General features: G+C 38.0%; 1 protein-coding gene across 1 annotated transcript; it reads right to left on the bottom strand.

The window, feature by feature from the left end:
• Window positions 1-26: 26 nt before the first annotated feature.
• LOC119736755 (DNA-directed RNA polymerase II subunit RPB9-like) lies at window positions 27-4843 on the bottom strand. Its single transcript, XM_038210769.1, has 5 exons — window positions 4658-4843; window positions 3271-3325; window positions 2631-2704; window positions 1407-1533; window positions 27-1184 (listed from the first exon to the last, which is right to left on the bottom strand). The coding sequence occupies exons 1-5, from the start codon at window positions 4735-4737 to the stop codon at window positions 1122-1124; spliced, it is 399 nt and encodes a 132-aa protein (XP_038066697.1). The 5' UTR covers window positions 4738-4843; the 3' UTR covers window positions 27-1121.
• Between the last annotated feature and the right edge of the window lie 16408 nt (window positions 4844-21251).

Here is a 21251-nt window from a genome sequence, read left to right as displayed (position 1 = left end):
AAAAAAACAAATGCTCTCTTCTGCTATCTTGTCAGTTAAAAACAAATTCAGTAGGATTTTATTTGTCATTACAGTGGCTGTGGACAATTGTTGCCAGACTTCAAAGCTTTTACTGTATTATAAATGCTAGAATAACAACTCATAGTGATCCTCAGTGGAATGTGTACATGTACAAAGACTGACATCTAAGTATAGTGTTTATTTGTCATAATTATGGCTGTTTTGAAATGTGGCCAAAATAAATACGGAGACATCTGAAGGCTTGTAAAAGTGAACTGCCTCTGTCATTTATTTACCATTAAAATTCAAGTTTAAAAAGCACATAGGAATTTTGGTAATTACCGGTATTCGGAAACGAACGTACCAATTTAACCAGTTCACGTCGGATGACGTGTATACACGCAACGGTTTTGCGGTATTCGGAACAGATGACGGATAAACAAGCAACGAGCGAGGCATCTGCCAGTGACCCTCTCGCAGCGAGCGAGGCACGAAATATCAGGGTGTGCTACCTGTAGACGACGGCCTCAAACCGTCTGGCATCGAGGTTCTTGAAAACAAACCCGTACCTGGGCCCAGTTAATGTCAAAATAATCCCATCGCGAACTGGTTAATTAACAAAACAAAAAAATACCATACTCAAAGTGCACGAAGAATTGGTCCTAATTTCAAATACCCTGTGAACTTTTCCGCCAGAAATGGTTTCGGTTGAAAGAAATCAATCACTAAAGGTGCTTTTTTGCCCACAGGCACACTTTTTTACAGGCATTAGCATCAAAATCCTGTTATGAGTCCTACATACTTGTCATATGTTTTCTCAAAATGCCTACAAAAGATTATGAGCAATTGTGTTGCAAATTTATGTGAATTACCTTATTACGAACAATTTCCACCAATCAACATTCACAAACAAATTACTACGCCATGAGTTGAATCCTACTACATGTACAATGTTAACATCCATTCACCTCAGCAGTTACAAGGTGATAATGCTGTTTGGAATAACTCGGCAGTACATAATTGGTTGGAAGGTAAAAAAAATGTGTCTGTTCCAGAATTTCAGGAAGTTAAGATGTTGGTAGCCAGGCAAGGTATGTACAAAACATGTTCAGCTCTGCACGTCATTCTGTCCATCTGTGTCCACAATTTGGTGATGTGCACACATAGTAGAGCCTCATTCCCTCCTATAAAACAAAAGACCAGAAAATTCAAACAGATAAGAAACTCATTCACATGACATTTCAAAGATGTTCTTTCGTCTTTTTGTTTTAGGATTTTTTTTGTAAGAAAAGCAGTGTGAAAATCAAAGCTTCAGCTTTTCATGAAGTTTTTCAATCGTTGATCATAATTACAAATGACAATGTCCACAAAAGTCTTTCCCTAATTATTAGGATTATTACATGTACCTCTGCCCTGTTTGTCTGAGACTGGAAGAAGACGGACTCCTTGTGTTTGCACTGAGGGCATGGATGGTCCTGGGTCCGTGGTAGAGTGGGGTCCGCCACCACCTCTGCAACTATCTGTGTTAGCTCACTGCAATGAAGGCAAACATCAATACAATCTCAGGACAAATCTTTGCAGTTATACTGTAATCTGTTCAATCTAAGAGTTGTAAACAAGCTATAACAGCGTGGAATGCTGTGGCCTCATGGTTAAAGGCATTGGATTTGTGGTCTGCGGGTAAAGCAGCCAGCCTGGGGTCATAGTGTGTGCAAGGGCGGATCCAGAACACAATTTTAGGGGGGGGGCCAAAAAAAAAATTTGGTCCCCCCAAAAAGTGGGTCAAAAAATTACGGCGTGGGGTTCGGGGCCCGCTTAAGGGCCCCGAAAAACTTTTGGATTCTAGATGCTCTGTGGTGCGATCTGAGGCAATTTCTGACCACTTTGACCAATGTTTTTTTGAGGAAAAGATGGTGGTGTACTCATTGCCTGCCTTTATTGCGATGTTACATAAAAAAAAAAAAAAATTGGTTTCGTTTTTTGGGGGGGGCCATGGCCCCCTTTGGCCCCCCCCCCTGGATCTGCCCTTGAGTGTGTGCCCTTGGGCAAGGCACTTTGTCACTCATTGCTTCTTGCCACCCAGGAGTAAATGGGTACCTGTGAGGGCAGAGATGGTTATTGTGGATTGTGAGTTCATCCTGGTTACTTCTCATGCTTATGGATGATTACTCTGTATAGTCATTAGTCCTGGCCCAAGACGCTAGTGATCGTTAGTGGATCGAGCACATCATTTTACGTTCATTTGGAAGTAGTGTTCCATCTAATGGCATGATTAAACCAGATCACCTGCTCTCACTAGCATCTTGGGAATCTTGTAGTAGCCATTCAACTTCTTATTTTGTCCCTAGGCTTTCCTAGGGAGCCAATCAGTGATAGCAAAATGATCAATAAGGCCAGTTTATAGTTCATCACGCAACGATGAGCTAACCAGAATGGTAAGCCCTTTTTGGGCAGTTTATAGTCGTTATGCAACAGTTGTAAACATACGCGCATCATACTTGCTACGGGTGCAATATTCAACTTTGAAGTATGAGGATCCAGCATCGCTAATTAGATATGCAACACAGTGATTCCCCACCCAAGATTTGAAATGGGGGGGGGGGGGCACTTAGATACCCATGTTTACTTACTCTACTTCATGGGTGATTTTGTTGACATAAACACAGTTGTTGGTTGCCTCTTGTTGGTAGTCACAATTTCGGCACTGGAACAAAAAATGTACAGTTATCAGATACACAATCAAGTTTACTACAGATGCTTCAAGACAATCATTGTTTCCCAGATTTTCCTACATATGGCTGTGCGGCCGACATGCCTGATGTCAAGTAAATTTTTGCCGATCCCAAAAAGAAAACAATTTTGTACTCTCTGTCTGTACCTGACTGACCTTCTCACCGTTTGACTGTCACAAATGACAGTATTGGGACAGGTTGACGAAGCTTGCCTAGATTCATGTACATCATGTAGCACCTACAAGACATGTGCATTAATTAGTCAAGCCTCCATGTGAACATGGTGAATGGCAAAAGTAGATTTGTTCATTTCCAACACGCTACAAACTTTCCAGCTTATTCTATGATTTCTTTTAGCCTCTCTGAATAAAACAAATATAATTTAGAGCAATATGGGACCAGCTTCTTTAGGCTTATATGTACATGAACCTACATGTAGTCTTTGTTTAACGTTACATGTACATCAGGTCTGCAGATGACAAAAATGTGCACAACCGTCACTAACCGTAAAGTAATAATTATACAACTGTGAACTTACTGCATACAGGAGGACTTTATTCTCTTTGTCTTCCTTTGGGTACAGCATGTTGTTGCTGAAACATAAGGAGAAAAATAACTGGTTTCAATCACCACTAAAAATTATGATGTCAAAAAAATCAAAAATTACATGGGAGCCTATGATTGCTTTTTTTTTAAAACATTTGAGAGCGTGCAAGTGTTCACTGGCAAACAATGATAGACAATTTTGGACTGGAAACTCTATTTAAAAGTTGCTTTAGTCCAGTTTTATGAATTAGTGGACATTGCCTTGTCTACATTGTAGTTCCAATACATTTTACTTAAAAGTCATGGTTCCCGAGTCTGGACTCTGATGTTCAATGCTAACTCAATGCATTTGCAACCAATGGAAAACTGGTGTGCAAATGAACAGATGTTTTGATCGGCTGAAGAAATCTCGCCTTTCCATGATATAGCCGCCTGAACAGAAATATGAATTACAACTTTATCAGTTATCATATTCATAACGTATGTTGTGCACACTGAATTGTGTGGGACAGTGACAGTGTGTGCTTTGTTTAAAATGTCCACCAGGAGTAGGACTTATTGCAGAATATACACTGCCCAGTGGCGTAGCTAGTCACTAGCTACCATGCTACAGGGCGGAGGGGGGGGGGGGGGGGAGCATGCAAAAAACTAAAAAGTTTGTGCCCCCTCAGTGCGCCCCCCCCCCCCCCCAACTGGAAATTTGGCAACCAGAGGCATAGCCCCATAAATGTGGCCAATTTAATAGACTACCTCCATAAATAAAGGCCACACTTCGAACATGTTCAAAAAGATGTAGAACTTTGTCAAATGTTGATTTCACATTTAGGCTTACGTTTGTAGTTTATTTTTACTTTAGAAGCATACTCACCCTTCTAATAGGCTAATCAAAAAGTGCTGCCCTTTTCAGCTGTTTCTTTTTTGTGAAATTTCATGCTGACATTTTGGTAATCCTTACCTTTAGGACCCCGTTCCTATATCAGGTTAAAAGACTCACCAAAACAGCTGACTAAGTCACTTTGGTACTGGTCAGTCATCTGCAAAAGTCAGCTTTGAAGTAAAATTGAACAGAGCTCGTTAAAATAGAGGTGTCCTAAAGATCTAGATAAGGATTACCGAAATTTTGATACGCAAACGTGTGCAACGAATCTGGAATTTGGAAATTTCACGAAAAATAAACATCTGAAAAAGCGATTTTGTGCCTATTTTTCACGTAACCCTTTCTTTTCGCAAGTGGCTGTTTGTTTCCCCTGGTCACCCCCCTCCCCTTCCTTGCAGCGCCTCCCCCCTCCCCCCCCCCCCCGGGGGGGCCGGCCGGGCAGAGAACCCCCCCCCCCCCTCTTTTTTGGGGGGGGGGCCTAGGGCTACCAAGATCGACTTACCATTCTTGACAGAAACGAATGCCGACAAACCCAGGCCCACTATCCGTTTGTGTGTCCTGTCTGCTAAAATCCATACTCATTGCTAAATTTGACTGAAAAAACGTGAGAGAAAGTACTTGTGGGGATGCGGACGACGGACATACACACAACGATATAGTCGCCCTCAGCGGTGAAAAAAAAAACCGAAAAAAACAAATGGTGCACGAAATGGGGTTCTCAGTCGGTAGGTGTTTTCAGTAGTGCTACTGAACCCTACACAACTTGTACACAGTTCTATGGAGTAGCGATTTTCCTGGCGTGTAGGACTTGTGTAGTGACGTTTTGTACACGCGTCTATGGAGTAGCGAGTAGTGATTTCATCTTCCCTCTATGGCGTGTCAAACGTTGCAATATTCAATATTTTGCAATATATATATGTTGGATGTTCACTATGTGTTTGTTATCTTTTACATTTATGTGCGATGTTCAATATAAGTGTAAGATGTTTTTCATTATTTGCGCGATGTTTAATATATTTGTGCGATGTTTTACAATATATGTGCGATTTCAATATACAGGCGCGGATCCAGGGGTGGGCCGCGGGGGCACGTGCCCCCCGTCAAATTGAGTCCACAAAAAAATAAAATGAACAAAACAGGTGGGAAAAGAGGGGGAGGAGAGAGAAAAGGAGGGAAGGAGGAGGGCAACCTTGTAACAAAAGTACTGGCGCCGATATTAAACATCAGCGGCCTGCAAAAATTGTGTACTGGCCGTATGACACAGTACTGGGAACTCGAGAAGCTTCGAAATAAACTGCGATCCCAGCCACCGTACGTACTCCATACGTAACCCTGCATAGTATATCGGTTTATGAAATGCGATTCATTATGAGCGTATGTACCTGTACGAAAAACACGCTCGTGTCTGAGCGCGACATACACGTTGTACGCTGCTCTTTGGATGGACCACACTATTAGTAAAGAGGTGTGTTTTCGTAAGAACAATTTGCCAGCATTTCTTCCACGCGCTTTTCAAGGAGTCCAAAACATGTCAGTGTCCGTAGAAAATTTCCGTAGAAAATCTTATCTTATTGATAAACTGAAAATTTAAACTTGATACAAAACATTAGAAAGCATGCAAAAGTTTACAAACTAAGTCTATACAATTCCGTTTCAAAAATAAAATGCACGAAAACAATTATGCAGACGAAAATGGTTATCAAGTGAAAAACAGAAGAAACTTAAAAGGCTTGTTAAAGCAAGAGTATATAAACCAATGAAAAAAATGCTTATTTAATTTAAAACATTTTGCTCAAATAACTCAGGGAAAGAGGGGCCAGGAATCGTCTCAGATTGCACCACAGAGCATCCAATTATCAAAAAATTTCCCGGGGCCCTTAAGCGGGCCCCCGACCCCACGCCGAAAGACATTCGCCCTCCGCATTATTAGTCCTCGGGAAAGATCTCCCTACGCACCCTTAAAACAGTTTACAAACTAAGCCTATCCAATTCCTTTTCAAAAATAACATGCAAGAAATGTATTATGCAGTCGAAAATACCTGGTTATCAAGTGAAGAACAGAAGAAACTTAACCAGGCTTGTATTAAGAAATACAAGAGTACACTAAACCAATGAACTAAAAATCAAAAAAACACATGGTGTTACCGCAAACCAAAGCGATAATGACAAAAAAATCCTGCAATTTTCACAACATTTTGCTAAAATTGGGCCAGGAATCGCCTCAGATTGCAACACAGAGCATCTCTGGAATCAAAACCCAGTACTTGCGGAGAAAATTTAAGATATAGCGCATCAATGCCAGTAGGACTCCTATGTGCAGTCAGTCTAACAGCCATGCCTGCAAGCATTTCCCGGGGCCCTTCAGTGGGCCCGCGCCCCGAACCTCACGCCGTAAGACACTGCTCCGCGTTCGCATTAGTCCTTGGTCCCAGCGCATCGCCCGTTGCAACAGTTTACAATCTGAGTCACAATGCAAGAAATTATGAAGACGAAAATACATGGTTTGCACATTTGAAGTACACAGTAGCTTAAAAGTTGTAAAAACAAGAGTATATATATTTTTTTAAAATCCTTATAAGCTTCACAACTTTTGCTCAATTAATTCAGGGGGAAAGGGGCCAGGAGTCGCCTCAGATTGCACCACAGAGCATCTAGAATCCAAAATTTCCCGGGGCCCTTAAGCGGGCCCCGGACCCCACGCCGTAAGGGCTTCGCGCTCCGCGCTCGCATTATTCCTCAGAGCAAAATGCTCTAAAAGTGTGCCCCCCGTCTAAAGAAATCCTGGATCCGCGCCTGATATATGTGTGCGATGTTTTACATTTATATGCGATTTTCAATTTATATGTGCGATGTTTTTGACGATATATATGTGCGATGTTTTCAATATTATGTTCGATTTTTTGCATTAAATGTGCGATGTTTTTCGATACAATTGTGTGTGTTGTTTTACAATATATTTGCGATATTCTCAAATATGTGAGCAATGTTTTACAAATATGTTTGACATTTCGAGCTATTTGTATTCGATGTTTCATAGGTATGTTTGCATTCGATCTTTTGCAATATGCATTTGATGTTTCCCTTTTCATTCGATGTTTCGTTAAGAGTCAAAGTCTGGTTACTATACCGCGAAAGTCTGACCATTTTGCCTAAAGTCAGTGTATGAGACGTCAGGGGGATCGCGTAAAGTGATTAGAGCCAGACCTAAACGGTAAAAAACCGGAATTGTGGGTAATTCTTTAAGCATACGCAATGCGTTCATCATTGTTTGGGCAGTACCCCCAGCTGTGCCTGTACTACCCATAGTGTTATGTGCATCATCTATGTATTGAGGAGTGCATGACACATGGTCTGAGCTCCAAGGCCGATGTGCACCTGTCCCGTTTAATGATCCAGTTACCTGATAATTTGTTAGCATAAGCTGATGTAAAATTGGGCAAAATTAGATGTTTAAGAAAAAAAATCAAATCCGGCAGTGTAAGGGGTTAACCTTGAATTTTTTTTAGCAAAATCGGGAAAAATCAGATGTTTCTGGAAAATTGCAGATTGTATGGGGTTAGATGTTTATGAAACATTTCAAATTGTAAGGGGTGAGCATTGCATATTTTAGCGAAATTGGGCAAAATCAGATGTTTCCGAAAAATTTCAGATGTAAGGGATTAACCTTGCTTTTTTAGTGAAATTTTGCAAAGTTAGATGTTATAAAAAATTTCAAATTGAAAGGGGTTAACCTCGCATTTTTTTTAAAGCGAAAATGGGGAAAAAATCAAATGTTTCTGGAAAATTGCAGATTGTAAGGGGTTAACCTTGCTTTTTGAATAAGATTGGGAAAAATTAGATGTTCATGAAAAAAATTCAAATTGTAAGGGGTTAACCTTGCATTTTTTTTAGCAAAATAGGACACAATCAAATGATTCTGGAAAATTGCAGATTGTTAGGGCTTAACCTTGTATTTCTAGCAAAATTGGGCAAAAAGAAATGTTTATGAAAAATTTTAAATTGTAAGAGGTGTATCTTGTATATTTAGTAAAATTTGGAGCATATTTTACTAAAATTGGGCAAAATCAGATGCTTCAAAAAAATCCAGGTGTAAAGTTTCCGCAAAAACAGCTGTTGACAAAGAGCCCAATGTTGAACTTTACTGAGTCTGAGGTCTATCGAGGGGACGATCCTTATTTCAACTCCCGGAGATTCGCTGACAGTCGCTATTTTTCTTTTTAAGAAAGTCGAAATAGCTGAAGAGGGAGGTGAGAATCTATATGTGCCCAGATACAAAGAGTAGAAATCTACGCGTCTGCCTTTTGAAAATACACAATTGCGGTGTTCATTGTTGCGTAATGATCCGCCTAGCACACGACTGTTTTGCACATTAAGCTGTGTTATGCAGCTTCCTAACAAACCAAACACACTGTGCTCATTATATCGACTTGTTTTTACCCATTAAGGTAAAGTAAATGGACCCAGTAATCTTCCTGGCGCGTTTGCTCACCTATAAAGACAACTTTTCTCAGTTTAAGGAAAATCTTAAGGTAACGAAATGGCCGAGTGGTTACGATTCGTCGTCCACGGTTAGCGGGGTCCCGGGTTCGAATCCCGCTGGTGTCTTTTTGGTTTTTAACGTATGAGTTCAATTATTCACTATAAGAGATTTAATTTCCCGTCGTAAAGTACCAACAGTACCTTAGCTTAATCGGTAAGCACTGCTGTTGGTACTGTCCGCGAGTTCCAGGTTGGCGCCTTCGTACAGGTTCAGGGCATGTGGTCCACTCGGAGGATCAGGGCTTAGGGGCCGCCCTGTTCCTCCCTTAGCTCTTTGCTTTTACATGGTGCCTGGCCCTCCGGGGTTATATGGATGGATAGGGAAGGAAGTGTGTATTGGTCGGGGACGCCGAGACCCCGGAAGAGAACTAAGGGATCGGCTGGGGCATTGTTATGGCTCAGACTGATCCCTGAAAGCTTGACCAGCACATAACTTTTTGATTTTTTTTACCCTCTATCTTTTATACTTTGGTTTAGTTTGATATCTACAGCTGCTCGGCAGGTCTACGGGTAGTATCAAAATTGAAACAAAGGTGTATGTCATAAATCAATGAATATTTCATAATTGACTATAATCAAAACGGAGTTTCGTTTGATCAATTTGACTATCAATATATAATGACGCGATTGCCAATTGACGTTAGAAACGCCATAAATTATACCGGGAAAGAATAAAGATGTACATTGTAATATAAATATTATTGATACATCTTTCAAATAACGTGTTTTTAATTGTGAGCATTCCAAACAATACAGTAATTCGCAATAGTAATAGAATGGTATATGATAGCACGATCAATGCGTCTCTATTAAATTGAAGAAAAAAATAATCCAGGCCCCTATGTGTGAAATATTCTTTGATTGACTATGAGCATTCCATACGAATGAGTTAATTCGCAAAATATAGCAACAACAAAAGAGAAAGGAAAAAGAGAAATTCCTTTACCCTAAAAACTGGAAAAATAATTTGTTTTAAAAAAGTCAAATGGGACACTTCATGTATTGATTTTTAAAGCTTGCAAGGGGTTAACCTTACATTTTAGCAACATTGGGAAAAATCAGATGTTTCTGGAAAATTGCAGCTTGTAAGGGGTTAACCTTGCATTTTTAGTAAAATTTAGATGTTTATGAAAAATTTCAAATTGTAAGGGGTTAACCTTGCATTTTCTTTTTTAGCAAAATAGGGCACAATCAGATGTCTCTGGAAAATTGCAGATTGTAAGGGGTGAACCTTGTACATTTAGCAAAATTTGTCAAAATCAGATTTGTATGAAAAATCAACAATTGTAAGGGATTAACCTTTCTTTGTAGCAAAATTTGGTGCATATTTTACTAAATCAGATGTTTCTGAAAAATTCCAGATGTAATTTTTTCATAAACATCTAATTTTGCAAGGTTAATACCTTGCAAAATTAGATGTTTATGAAAAAATTCAAATTGTAAGGCGTTAACCTTGCATTTTTAGCAAAATCGGGAAAAATCAGATGTTTCTTGAAAATTGCAGATTGTATGGGGTTAGATGTTTATGTAATATTTCATATTGTAAGGGGTGAACATTGCATATTTTAGCGAAATTTGGCAAATCAAGTGTTTCTGGAAAATTGCAGATTGCTAGGGCTTAACATTGTATTTTTAGCAAAATTGGGCAAAAAGAAATGTTTATGAAAAAAATTAAAATTGTAAGGGGTGTACCTTGAGTATTTAGCAAAATTTGGCAAGATCAGACTTGTATGAAAAATCTAAAATTGTAAGGGGTTAACCTTGCTTTTTAGCAAAATTCGGTGCATATTTTACTAAAATTGGGCAAAATCAGATGTTTCTGAAAAAATCCAGATATAATGGATTAACCTTGCTTTTTTTTTAAATTGGGCAAAATTAGATGAAAAATTGCAATTAACACATTACATTCCATGGACCTATTTTGAGATAAAGAAGTCTTGCCCTTTACTATGTCTCCGTTACGTGAACTTGTAGTTGTAGATTAATATGAATTCATTACGATTAAATGAGCCACTATATTCTATGACCAAACTATAACATCAGGTTTCATTGTTCCTCACTGCACGGGCGTCGCTGGGGGTGGGGGTGTCACCCCCCCCCCCCCCCCCCCCTGTCAGTTTTGTCGGCTAAATCATGGTGCTTTCGGCAAAATAGAAAATGCAGAAGGAAGGGGAAAGGAAGAGGGAATAAGAAAAAAATGTAAAAAGTAAACACCGCTGTCCAAAACCCCGCGTTCATAGCCCGTAAAAGCTGACACGTAAAAGTAAATACTCTTGGTTCATTTTTATTCATACAAATGCAAGTACATGCTTTAAAATGGGATGTGGGAGACCCTGCCCCCGGCCCAGACCCAGGTAGAGGCGCCCGAACATGTCAGCTGATGGATTGTTAATAAATAATTTTATTCTCAGACTGGGGGGGGGGGGGGCTCGAAAATGTTACAGACACATATAAAGGCACACAGTTTTTTTGATTCATTAAGATACCGCATATATACATAATATTGAGGGCGCAATTCAAAGGGTCCGGTTTTTAGTTGTGTTTTTTTTTGAGGATCCGGGCACGTGCAAGTTGGATAAAAAAAAAAAATTTACGAAGGGATGTAGACGCCCAACAGAAAAAAAAAAGTTTTTGTTTTATAAACTAAATAAAGTGAAGGTACGTAGGAAAAAAAAGAAATTGTTTTAATCACGAAGACAGCAACTTCAAAACACCGATTTGAGATTGGAGGCTTTGCGATCGCTGCAATATCTGAACCCGTTATCGACCGCGGCTGCCTCATCAGACCTCGGCGGTGTGCGGGGCGCAACGAACGTACGTGCACTCTGATCAGCGGACCGCACCTGTCAGCACGGGCCGGGCACTCTCATCTCTGGGCCCTCGGCCTCAGAACGTGGCCCTTCCGGACTAGATTGCACTGTGGATTTGAAGGAATTTCAAAAGGGCTTGCTAGTGCGTCGATTTTTTTCGGATTCCGATTTCATTCCCCTTTCGTAAGATGATTTAACAAAAAAAATGTTTTGCCTGGATTTTAACCTCAATATGAAATTAGTTGGACTGAGACTGTTTCGATACCGAATTATTCGGGGCGCTAATAAATTCATGGCTCTCAGAACTCTCTAATGTAGAATATTTTGACGGTACCGGTATAATATGAGGTCGGATGGGTTTAGGACTATTTACCGGTATGCGCCCATAGGGGGTGTTGGGGAGGGCGCTCTTTGGCACGCCCTCTCCAAAAACATGTTTGATGAATATTCTCTGGGACCATTAAACCAGAAAAGCACTGGTACGCTAGTTTTCAACAACAACAACAACAACCGAATGCTAAATTTTGGCAAACCTCGGGATGGCCTGGGCTTTAGTGGTCAGAATTTAGAACGATGCTGTATAGGTACATTGTTTACTAGGCATATGTCTACGCTGTCCTTCACAATATATTATTAAATGTCAAAGGATAACACATTTGCTACTTTAGGCTTCAAATGCTTGTGTATTCGTCCGAATGTGACAAGTTATACTAAGCACAAGCGGCTCACAAACATTTTTTTTTATCAAAAATACTTGTGAAAACCTCTTCACCAAAAAGGTTACTTTCTGACTCCAATTAAATCATACAATAATTCGTGCCCATGATTGCAGCGATCGCAAAGCCTCAAATCTCAAATCGGTGTTTTGAAGTTGCTGTCCTCGTGAGTAAAACAATTTCTTTTTTTCCTACGTACCTTCACTTTATTTAGTTTATAAAACAAAAACTAATTTTTTTCCCCTATCTGTTGGGCGTCTACATCCCTTCGTAATTTTTTTTTTTTTTTTATCCAACTTGCACGTGCCCGGATCCTCAAAAAAAAAAAAAAAAAAAAACCGGACCCTTTGAATTGCGCCCTCAATATTAAGTATATATGCGGTATCTTAATGAATTAAAAAAATGTGTGCCTTTATATGTGTCTGTAACATTTTCAAGCCCCCCCCCCCCATTCTGAGAATAAAATTATTAATTAACAATCCATCAGCTGACATGTTTGGGCGCCTCTACCTGGGTCTGGGCCGGGGGCAGGGTCTCCAAAATCCCATTTTAAAGCATGTACTTGCATTTGTATGAATAAAAATGAACCAAGAGTATTTACTTTTACTTGTCAGCTTTTACGGGCTATGAACGCGGGGTTTTGGACAGCGGTGTTTACTTTTTACATTTTTTCTTATGCCCTCTTCCTTTCCCTTTCCTTCTCTATTCTTCATTTTCTATTTTGCCGAAAGCACCATGAATTAGCCGACAAAACTGACGGCCGTGCAGGGAGGAACAATGAAACCTGATGTTATAGTTGGGTCATAGAATATAGTGGCTCATTTAATCGTAATGAATTCATATTAATCTACAACTACAAGTTCACGTAACGGAGACATAGTAAAGGGCAAGACTGCTTTATCTCAAAATAGGTCCATGGAATGTAATGTGTTAATTGCAATTTGAAATTTTTCATCTAATTTTGCCAAATTAAAAAAAAAAAGCAAGGTTAATCCATTACATCTGGATTTTTTCAGAAACATCTGATTTTGCCCAAGTTTAGTAAATTATGCACCGAATTTTGCTAAAAAAGCAAGGTTAACCCCTTACAATTTTAGATTTTTCATACAAATCTGATTTTGCCAAATTTTGCTAAATATTCAAGGTACACCCCTTACAATTTTAAATTTTTTCATAAACATTTCTTTTTGCCCAATTTTGCTAAAAATACAATGTTAAGCCCTAACAATCTGCAATTTTTCAGAAACACTTGATTTCGCCCTATTTTGCTAAAAAATTAATGGTTAATCCCTTACAATTTGAAATTTTTCATAAACATTAAAATTTTTCCCAACTTTGCTTAAAAAAAAAATGCAAGCTTAACCCCTTACAATTTGAATTTTTTCACGAACAACTAATTTTTCCCAATCTTATTCAAAAAGCAAGGTTAACCCCTTACAATCTGCAATTTTCTAAAACATTTGATTTTTTTCCCCATTTTCGCTTTAAAATAGCAAGGTTAATCCCTTACATCTGAAAGTTTTCAGAAACATCTTATTTTGCCCAATCCGATTTTTCCCAATTAAGCTGAAAGTTCAAGGTTAATCCCTTACAATCAGAAAAAAATTTCATAAACATCTCAATTTGCCCAATTTTACTAAAAAGCAAGGTTACTGCCTTACATCTGAAATTTTTCAGAAACATCTGATTTGCCAAATTTCGCTAAAATATGCAATGTTCACCCCTTACAATATGAAATATTTCATAAACATCTAACCTCATACAATCTGCAATTTTCAAGAAACATCTGATTTTTCCCGATTTTGCTAAAAATGCAAGGTTAACGCCTTACAATTTGAATTTTTTCATAAACATCTAATTTTGCAAGGTTAATCCGTTACATCTGGAATTTTTCAGAAACATCTGATTTTGCCCAATTTTAGTAAAATATGCACCAAATTTTGCTACAAAAGAAAGGTTAATCCCTTACAATTGTAGATTTTTCATACAAATCTGATTTTGACAAATTTTGCTAAATATACAAGGTTCACCCCTTACAATCTGCAATTTTCCAGAACCATCTGATTGTGCCCTATTTTGCTAAAAAAGAAAATGCAAGGTTAACCCCTTACAATTTGATTTTTTTCAGAAACATCTGATTTTGCCCAATTTTGCTAAAAATGCAAGGTTAACCCCTTTCCATCTGCAATTTTTTAGAAACTTCTGATTTTGCCCTAATTTGGCAAAGGTTAACCCCTTACAATTTTTGATTTTTCATACAAATCTGATTTAGCCCAATTTTGCTAAAAATGGTTAACCCATTACAATCTGAATTTTTTAATAAACACCTGATTTTGCCCTATTTTGCTAAAAAAATGCAAGGTTAACCCCTAACAATTCGAAAAGCAAGGTTAACCCCTTACATCTGAAATTTTTCAGAAACATCTCATTTTGCCCAATTTTGCTAAAAATGCCAAGTTAGCCCCATTCAATTCTGCAATTTTCCAGAAACATCTGATTTTTCCCAATTTCGCTTTAAAAAATGCAGGGTTAACCCCTTACAATTTGAATTTTTCATAAACATCCAACTTAGCCAAATTTCACTAAAAAAAATTAACATTTCATAAACATTTCTTTTTGCCCAATTTTGCTAAAAATGTGAGGTTAAGCCCTTACAATCTGCAATTTTTGAGAAACATCTGATTTTGCCCTAGTTTGGCACGGTTAATCCACGTTATTACCCCAGGTACGGTTTAAAGTGGATCCGGAGTGGGGGCCCGGTTATGTACCCCAGGTTCGGTGGGCCTGATCAACCCAATGGTTTGTAAGAGTCAGTTTGCCCAAAGGATTTCAGCAATGAAAGACTGGTATCTGGCCGTCTATTTATGTTGGTGGTGCGTATGGTGAAACGGAAAACAAAACATGCTTTGATTTGGCATGAAGATTTAATAAACACATTCAGGCTGCGGCAAATCCAATATAATGGTTAATGATGTTTTGATTGTACATGTATTCGTGTCTGAGTGTAATGCAAGGTTAACCCCTTACAATCTGAAATTTTCCATAAACACCTGATTTTGCCCTATTTTGCTAAAAAAATCAATGGTTAATCCCTTTAAGACAGTACTTAAGAGCTTTCTTTTTTCACAAGCCTTTGATCAGTAAATTGATAATTGTAGAAGAAACAACTGTGCGCTTTGAAACATGGTGGACAGCGCATTTAAAATGTTGTAAGTTATAGTTATAGTTTTATAGTTTAATCCCTTACAATCTGAAATTTTTTATCAACATTAAAAATTTTCCCAATTTTGCTAAAAATGCAAGGTGAACCTCTTACAATTTGAAATTTTTCATCAACATCTAATTTTGCCAAATTTCACTAAAAAAAGTAAGGTTAATTCCTTACATCGGATTTTTTTTCAGAAACATCTGATTTTGCCCAATTTTGCTAAAAATGCAAGGTTAACTCCTTTCAATCTGCAATTTTCTAGAAACTTCTGATTTTGCCCTAATTTGGCAAAGGTTAAAGGGAATGTACATCATTGGCTTTTGCTGTACTTTTTAGAAATGAACTATTTGAGGGGTTAGTATAATAGATCAAATATTGTTACACTAACTTGTTTGAAGTTTTGTGTTCGAAAATGCTGGAAAAACCAAGAAAAACAAAAATGTTTCAGCAGTCTGGTTCCCTGACTCCATTCAAGATGAAATAGATCAATATTTATAGATGCCGGAAAATTGTAAGGTAAGGGAACCAGTCTAGCCTACCTGCACCCATTCATAAACATGCAACCAATAGCAAACAAAATTTGGACTGAAAAAATGGTAAATTTGGAACAGTAGTTGAAAAATATTCAGGTTTTTCCAACGGTGGTCGGCCGACCACCGTTGGAAATTTATACAAAAAATACTATTTTCTTGAAAATTACTTCTCACTAGTTTTTCGTAAAATCTTGGTAATTTTATTTTTCGATGTTTGCAAATGTTGTATATTCCCTTTAACCCCTTACAATTTTTGATTTTTCATACAAATCTGATTTAGCCCAATTTTGCTAAAAATGCAAGGTAAACCCCTTTCAATCTGCAATTTTTTCATAAACACCTGATTTTGCCCTAATTTGGCAAAGGTTAACCCCTTACAATTTGGAATTTTTCATACAAATCTGATTTAGCCCAATTTTGCTAAAAATGCAAGGTTAACCCATTACAATCTGATTTTTTTGCATAAACACCTGATTTTGCCCTATTTTGCTAAAAAATACAAGGTTAACCCCTAACAATTCGAAAAGCAAGGTTAACCCCTTACAATTTGAAATTTTTCAGAAACATATCATTTTGCAAAATTTTGCTAAAAATGCAAGGTTCACCCCTTACAATTCGAGATTTTTCATAAAAATCTGATATTGCCCAGTTTTGCTAAAAATGCCAAGTTAACCCCATACAATTCTGCAATTTTCCAGAAACATCTGATTTTGCCCAATTTCGTTTAAAAAAATGCAGGGTTAACCCCTTACAATTTGAAATTTTTCATAAACATCCAACTTTGCCAAATTTCACTAAAAAAGCAAGGTTAACCCCTTTCAATCTGAAATTTTCCATAAACATTTAAATTTTTCCAATTGTACTAAAAAAGCAAGGTTAACCCCTTACAATTTGAAATTTTTCATACACATCTTATTTTGCCAAATTTCACTACAAAAGCAAGGTTAACCCCTTACAATCTGAAATTTTCCAGAAAGATCTGATTTTGCCCAATTTCGCTAAAATATGCAAGGTTCACCCCTTACAATTTGAAATGTTTCATAAACATCTAACCCCATACAATCTGCAATTTTCCAGAAACATCTGATTTTTCCCAATTTTGATAAAAATGTAAGGCTAACTCCTTGCAAACTGTTAAATCAATACATGAAGTGTCCCATTTGACTTTTTTAAACAAATGATTTTTCCAGTTTTTAGGGTAAAGGAATTTTCTCTTTTTCCTTTCTCTTTTGTTGTTGCTATATTGTGCAAATTAACTCATTCGTATGTAATGCTCATAGTCAATCAGAGAATATTTCACACATAGGGGCGTAAATTATATTTTTTAAATTTAATAGAGACGCAATGATCGTGCTATCATATACCATTCTATTACTATTGCGAATTACTGTATTGTTTGGAATGCTCACAATTAAAGACACGTTATTTGAAAGATGTATAAATAATATTTATATTACAATGTACATCTTTATTCTTTCCCGGTATAATTTATGGCGTTTCTAACGTCAATTGGCAATCGCGTCATTATATAATGATAGTCAAATTGATCAAACGAAACTCCGTTTTGATTATAGTCAATTAGGAAATATTCTTTGAATTATGACATACACCTTTGTTTCAATTTTGATACTACCCGTAGACCTGCCGAGCAGCTGTAGATATCAAACTAAACCAAAGTATAAAAGATAGAGGGTAAATAAAATCAAAAAGTTATGTGCTAGTCAAGCTTTCAGGGATCGGTGTGAGCCATAACAATGCCCCAGCCGATCCCTTAGTTCTCTTCCGGGGTCTCGGCGTCCCCGACCAATACACACTTCCTTCCCTATCCATCCATATAACCCCGGAGGGCCAGGCACCATGTAAAAGCAAAGAGCTAAGGGAGGAACAGGGCGGCCCCTAAGCCCTGATCCTCCGAGTGGACCACATGCCCTGAACCTGTACGAAGGCGCCAACCTGGAACTCGCGGACAGTACCAGCAGCAGTGCTAACCTATTAAGCTAAGGTACTTTACGACGGGAAATTAAATCTCTTATAGTAAATGATTGAACTCATACGTTAAAAACCAAAAAGACACCAGCGGGATTCGAACCCGGGACCCCGCTAACTGTGGACGACGAATCGTAACCACTCGGCCATTTCGTTATCTTAGAATTTTCCTTAAACTGAGAAAAGTTGTCTTTATAGGTGAGCAAACGCGCCAGGAAGATTACTGGGTCCATTTACTTTACCTTAATGGGTAAAAACAAGTCGATATAATGAGCCCAGTGTGTTTGGTTTTCTTAGGAAGCTGCATAACACAGCCTAATGTGCAAAACAGTCGTGTGCTAGGCGGATCATTACGCAACAATGAACACCGCAATTGTGTATTTTCAAAAGGCAGACGCGTAGATTTCTACTCTTTGTATCTGGGCACATATAGATTCTCACCTCCCTCTTCAGCTATTTCGACTTTCTTACAAAGAAAAATAGAGACTGTCAGCGAATCTCTGGGAGTTGAAATAAGGATCGTCCCCTCGATAGACCTCAGACTCAGTAAAGTTCAACATTGGGCTCTTTTTCAACAGCTGTTTTTGCGGAAACTTTACATCTGGATTTTTTAGAAGCATCTGATTTTGCCCAATTTTAGTAAAATATGCTCCAAATTTTGCTAAAAAAGCAAGGTTAACCCCTTACCATTTTAGATTTTTCATACAAATCTGATTTTGCCAAAGTTTACTAAATATAGAAGGTACACCTCTTACAATTTAAATTTTTTCATAAACATTTCTTTTTGCCCAATTTTGCTAGAAATACAAGGTTAAGCCTTAACAATCTGCAATTTTCCAGAATCATCTGATTGTGTCCTATTTTGCTAAAAAAAAAATGCAAGGTTAACCCCTTACAATTTGAATTTTTCATGAACATCTAATTTGTCCCAATCTTATTCAAAAAGCAAGGTTAACCCCTTACAATCTGCAATTTTCCAGAAACATTTGATTTTTCCCATTTTCGCTTTAAAAAAATTGAGAGGTTAACCCCTTTCAATGTGAAATTTTTCGTAACATCTAACTTTGCAAAATTTCACTACAAAAGCAAGGTTAATCCCTTACGTCTGAAATTTTTCGGAAACATCTGATTTTGCCCAATTTCGCTCAAATATGCAATGTTCACCCCTTACCATTTGAAATGTTTCATAAACATCTAACCCCATACAATCTGCAATTTTCCAGAAACATCTGATTTTTCCCGATTTTGCTAAAAAAAATGCAAGGTTAACCCCTTACAATTTGATTTTTTTTCATAAACATCTAATTTTGCCCAATTTTACATCAGTTTTTGCTAACAAATTATCAGGTAACTGGATCATTAAACGGGACAGGTGCACATTGGCCTTGGAGCTCAGACCATGTGTCATGCACTCCTCAATGCATAGATGATGCACATAACACTATGGGTAGTACAGGCACAGCTGGGGGTACTGCCCAAACAATGATGAACGCATTGCGTATGCTTAAAGAATTACCCACAATTCCGGTTTTTACCGTTTAGGTCTGGCTCTAATCACTTGACGCGATCCCCTGACGTCTCATACACTGACTTTAGGCAAAATGGTGACTTTCGCGGTCTAGTAACCAGACTTTGACTCTTAACGAAACAAACATCAAATGCATATTGCAAAAGATCGAATGCAAACATACCGATGAAACATCGAATACAAATAGCTCGAAATGTCAAACATATGTGTAAAACATTGCTCACATATTTGAGAATATCGCAAATATATTGTAAAACAACACACACAATTGTATCGAAAAACATCGCACACTTAATGCAAAAAATCGAACATAATATTGAAAACATCGCACATATATATCGTCAAAAACATCGCACATATAAATTGAAAATCGCATATAATTATAAATGTAAAACATCGCACACATATATTGAACATCGCACATATATTGTAAAACATCGCACAAATATATTAAACATCGCGCAAATAATGAAAAACATCTTACACTTATATTGAACATCGCACATAAATGTAAAAGATAACAAAACACAAGTGAACATCCAACATATATATTGCAAAATATTGAATATTGCAACGTTTGACACGCCATACCCCTCCAAGTAGCTTTTTTTAGTTTGTACACAGTTCTATGGAGTAGTGATTTTCCTGGCGTGTACTGTGTAGGACTTGTGTAATGACTTTTTGTACACGTGTTTATGGAGTAGTGAGTAGCGATTTCATCTCCGCTCCAAAGAAGTTTTTTTTAGTTTGTACACAGTTCTATGGAGTAGCGATTTTCCTGGCGTGTAGGACCTGTGTAGTGACTTTTTGTACACGTGTCTATGGAGTAGTGAGTAGCGATTTCATCTCCCCTCCAAAGATGCTTTTTTGGTTTGTACACCGTTCTATGGAGTAGCGATTTTCCTGGCGTGTAGGACTTGTGTAGTGACTTTTTGTACACGTGTCCATGGAGTAGTGAGTAGCGATTTCATCTCCCCTCCAAAGAAGTTTTTTTTAGTTTGTACACATCTCTATGGAGTAGTGATTTTCCCTGCCCTGCCGTGTAGGACTTGTGCAGTGACTTTTTGTACACGTATCTATGGAGTAGTGAGTACTCAGTCTGAGTAGTGATTTCATCTCCCCTCCAAAGAAGTTTTTTTAGTTTGTACACAGTTCTATGGAGTAGCGATTTTCCTGGCGTGTAGGACCTGTGTAGTGACTTTTTGTACACGTGTCTATGGAGTAGTGAGTAGTGATTTCATCTCCCCTCCAAAGAAGCTTTTTTAGTTTGTACACAGTTCTATGGAGTAGTTATTTTCCTGCCGTGGAGGACCTGTGTAGTGACTTTTTGTACACGTGTCTATGGAGTAGTGAGTATAGTGATTTCCCCTCCAAAGAAGCTTTTTTAGTTTGTACACAGTTCTATGGAGTAGCGATTTTCCTGGCGTGTAGGACTTGTGTAGTGACTTTTTGTACACGTGTCCATGGAGTAGTGAGTAGCGATTTCATCTCCCCTCCAAAGAAGTTTTTTTTTAGTTTGTACACATCTCTATGGAGTAGTGATTTTCCCTGCCCTGCCGTGTAGGACTTGTGCAGTGACTTTTTGTACACGTTTCTATGGAGTAGTGAGTAGTGATTTCATCTCCCCTCCAAAGAAGTTTTTTTAGTTTGTACACAGTTCTACTGAGTAGCGATTTTCCTGGCGTGTAGGACTTGTGTAGTGACTTTTTGTACACGTGTCTATGGAGTAGTGAGTAGTGATTTCATCTCCCCTCCAAAGAAGCTTTTTTAGTTTGT

Source organism: Patiria miniata, unplaced genomic scaffold (assembly GCF_015706575.1).
Source record: "Patiria miniata isolate m_02_andy unplaced genomic scaffold, ASM1570657v1 HiC_scaffold_10, whole genome shotgun sequence".
Lineage (NCBI taxonomy): Eukaryota > Metazoa > Echinodermata > Asteroidea > Valvatida > Asterinidae > Patiria > Patiria miniata.
This window is presented reverse-complemented; position numbering and strand designations above follow the sequence as displayed.

Coding starts and splice junctions, on each gene's coding strand:
- LOC119736755 (XM_038210769.1), bottom strand. CDS start 4,737: ATGAGTATGGATTTTAGCAGACAGGACACACAAACGGATAGTGGGCCT. Junction 2,705..3,270: donor ATAAAGTCCTCCTGTATGCA/GTAAGTTCACAG, acceptor TTTTTGTTCCAG/TGCCGAAATTGTGACTACCA. Junction 1,185..1,406: donor CTCAGACAAACAGGGCAGAG/GTACATGTAATA, acceptor TTTGTTTTATAG/GAGGGAATGAGGCTCTACTA.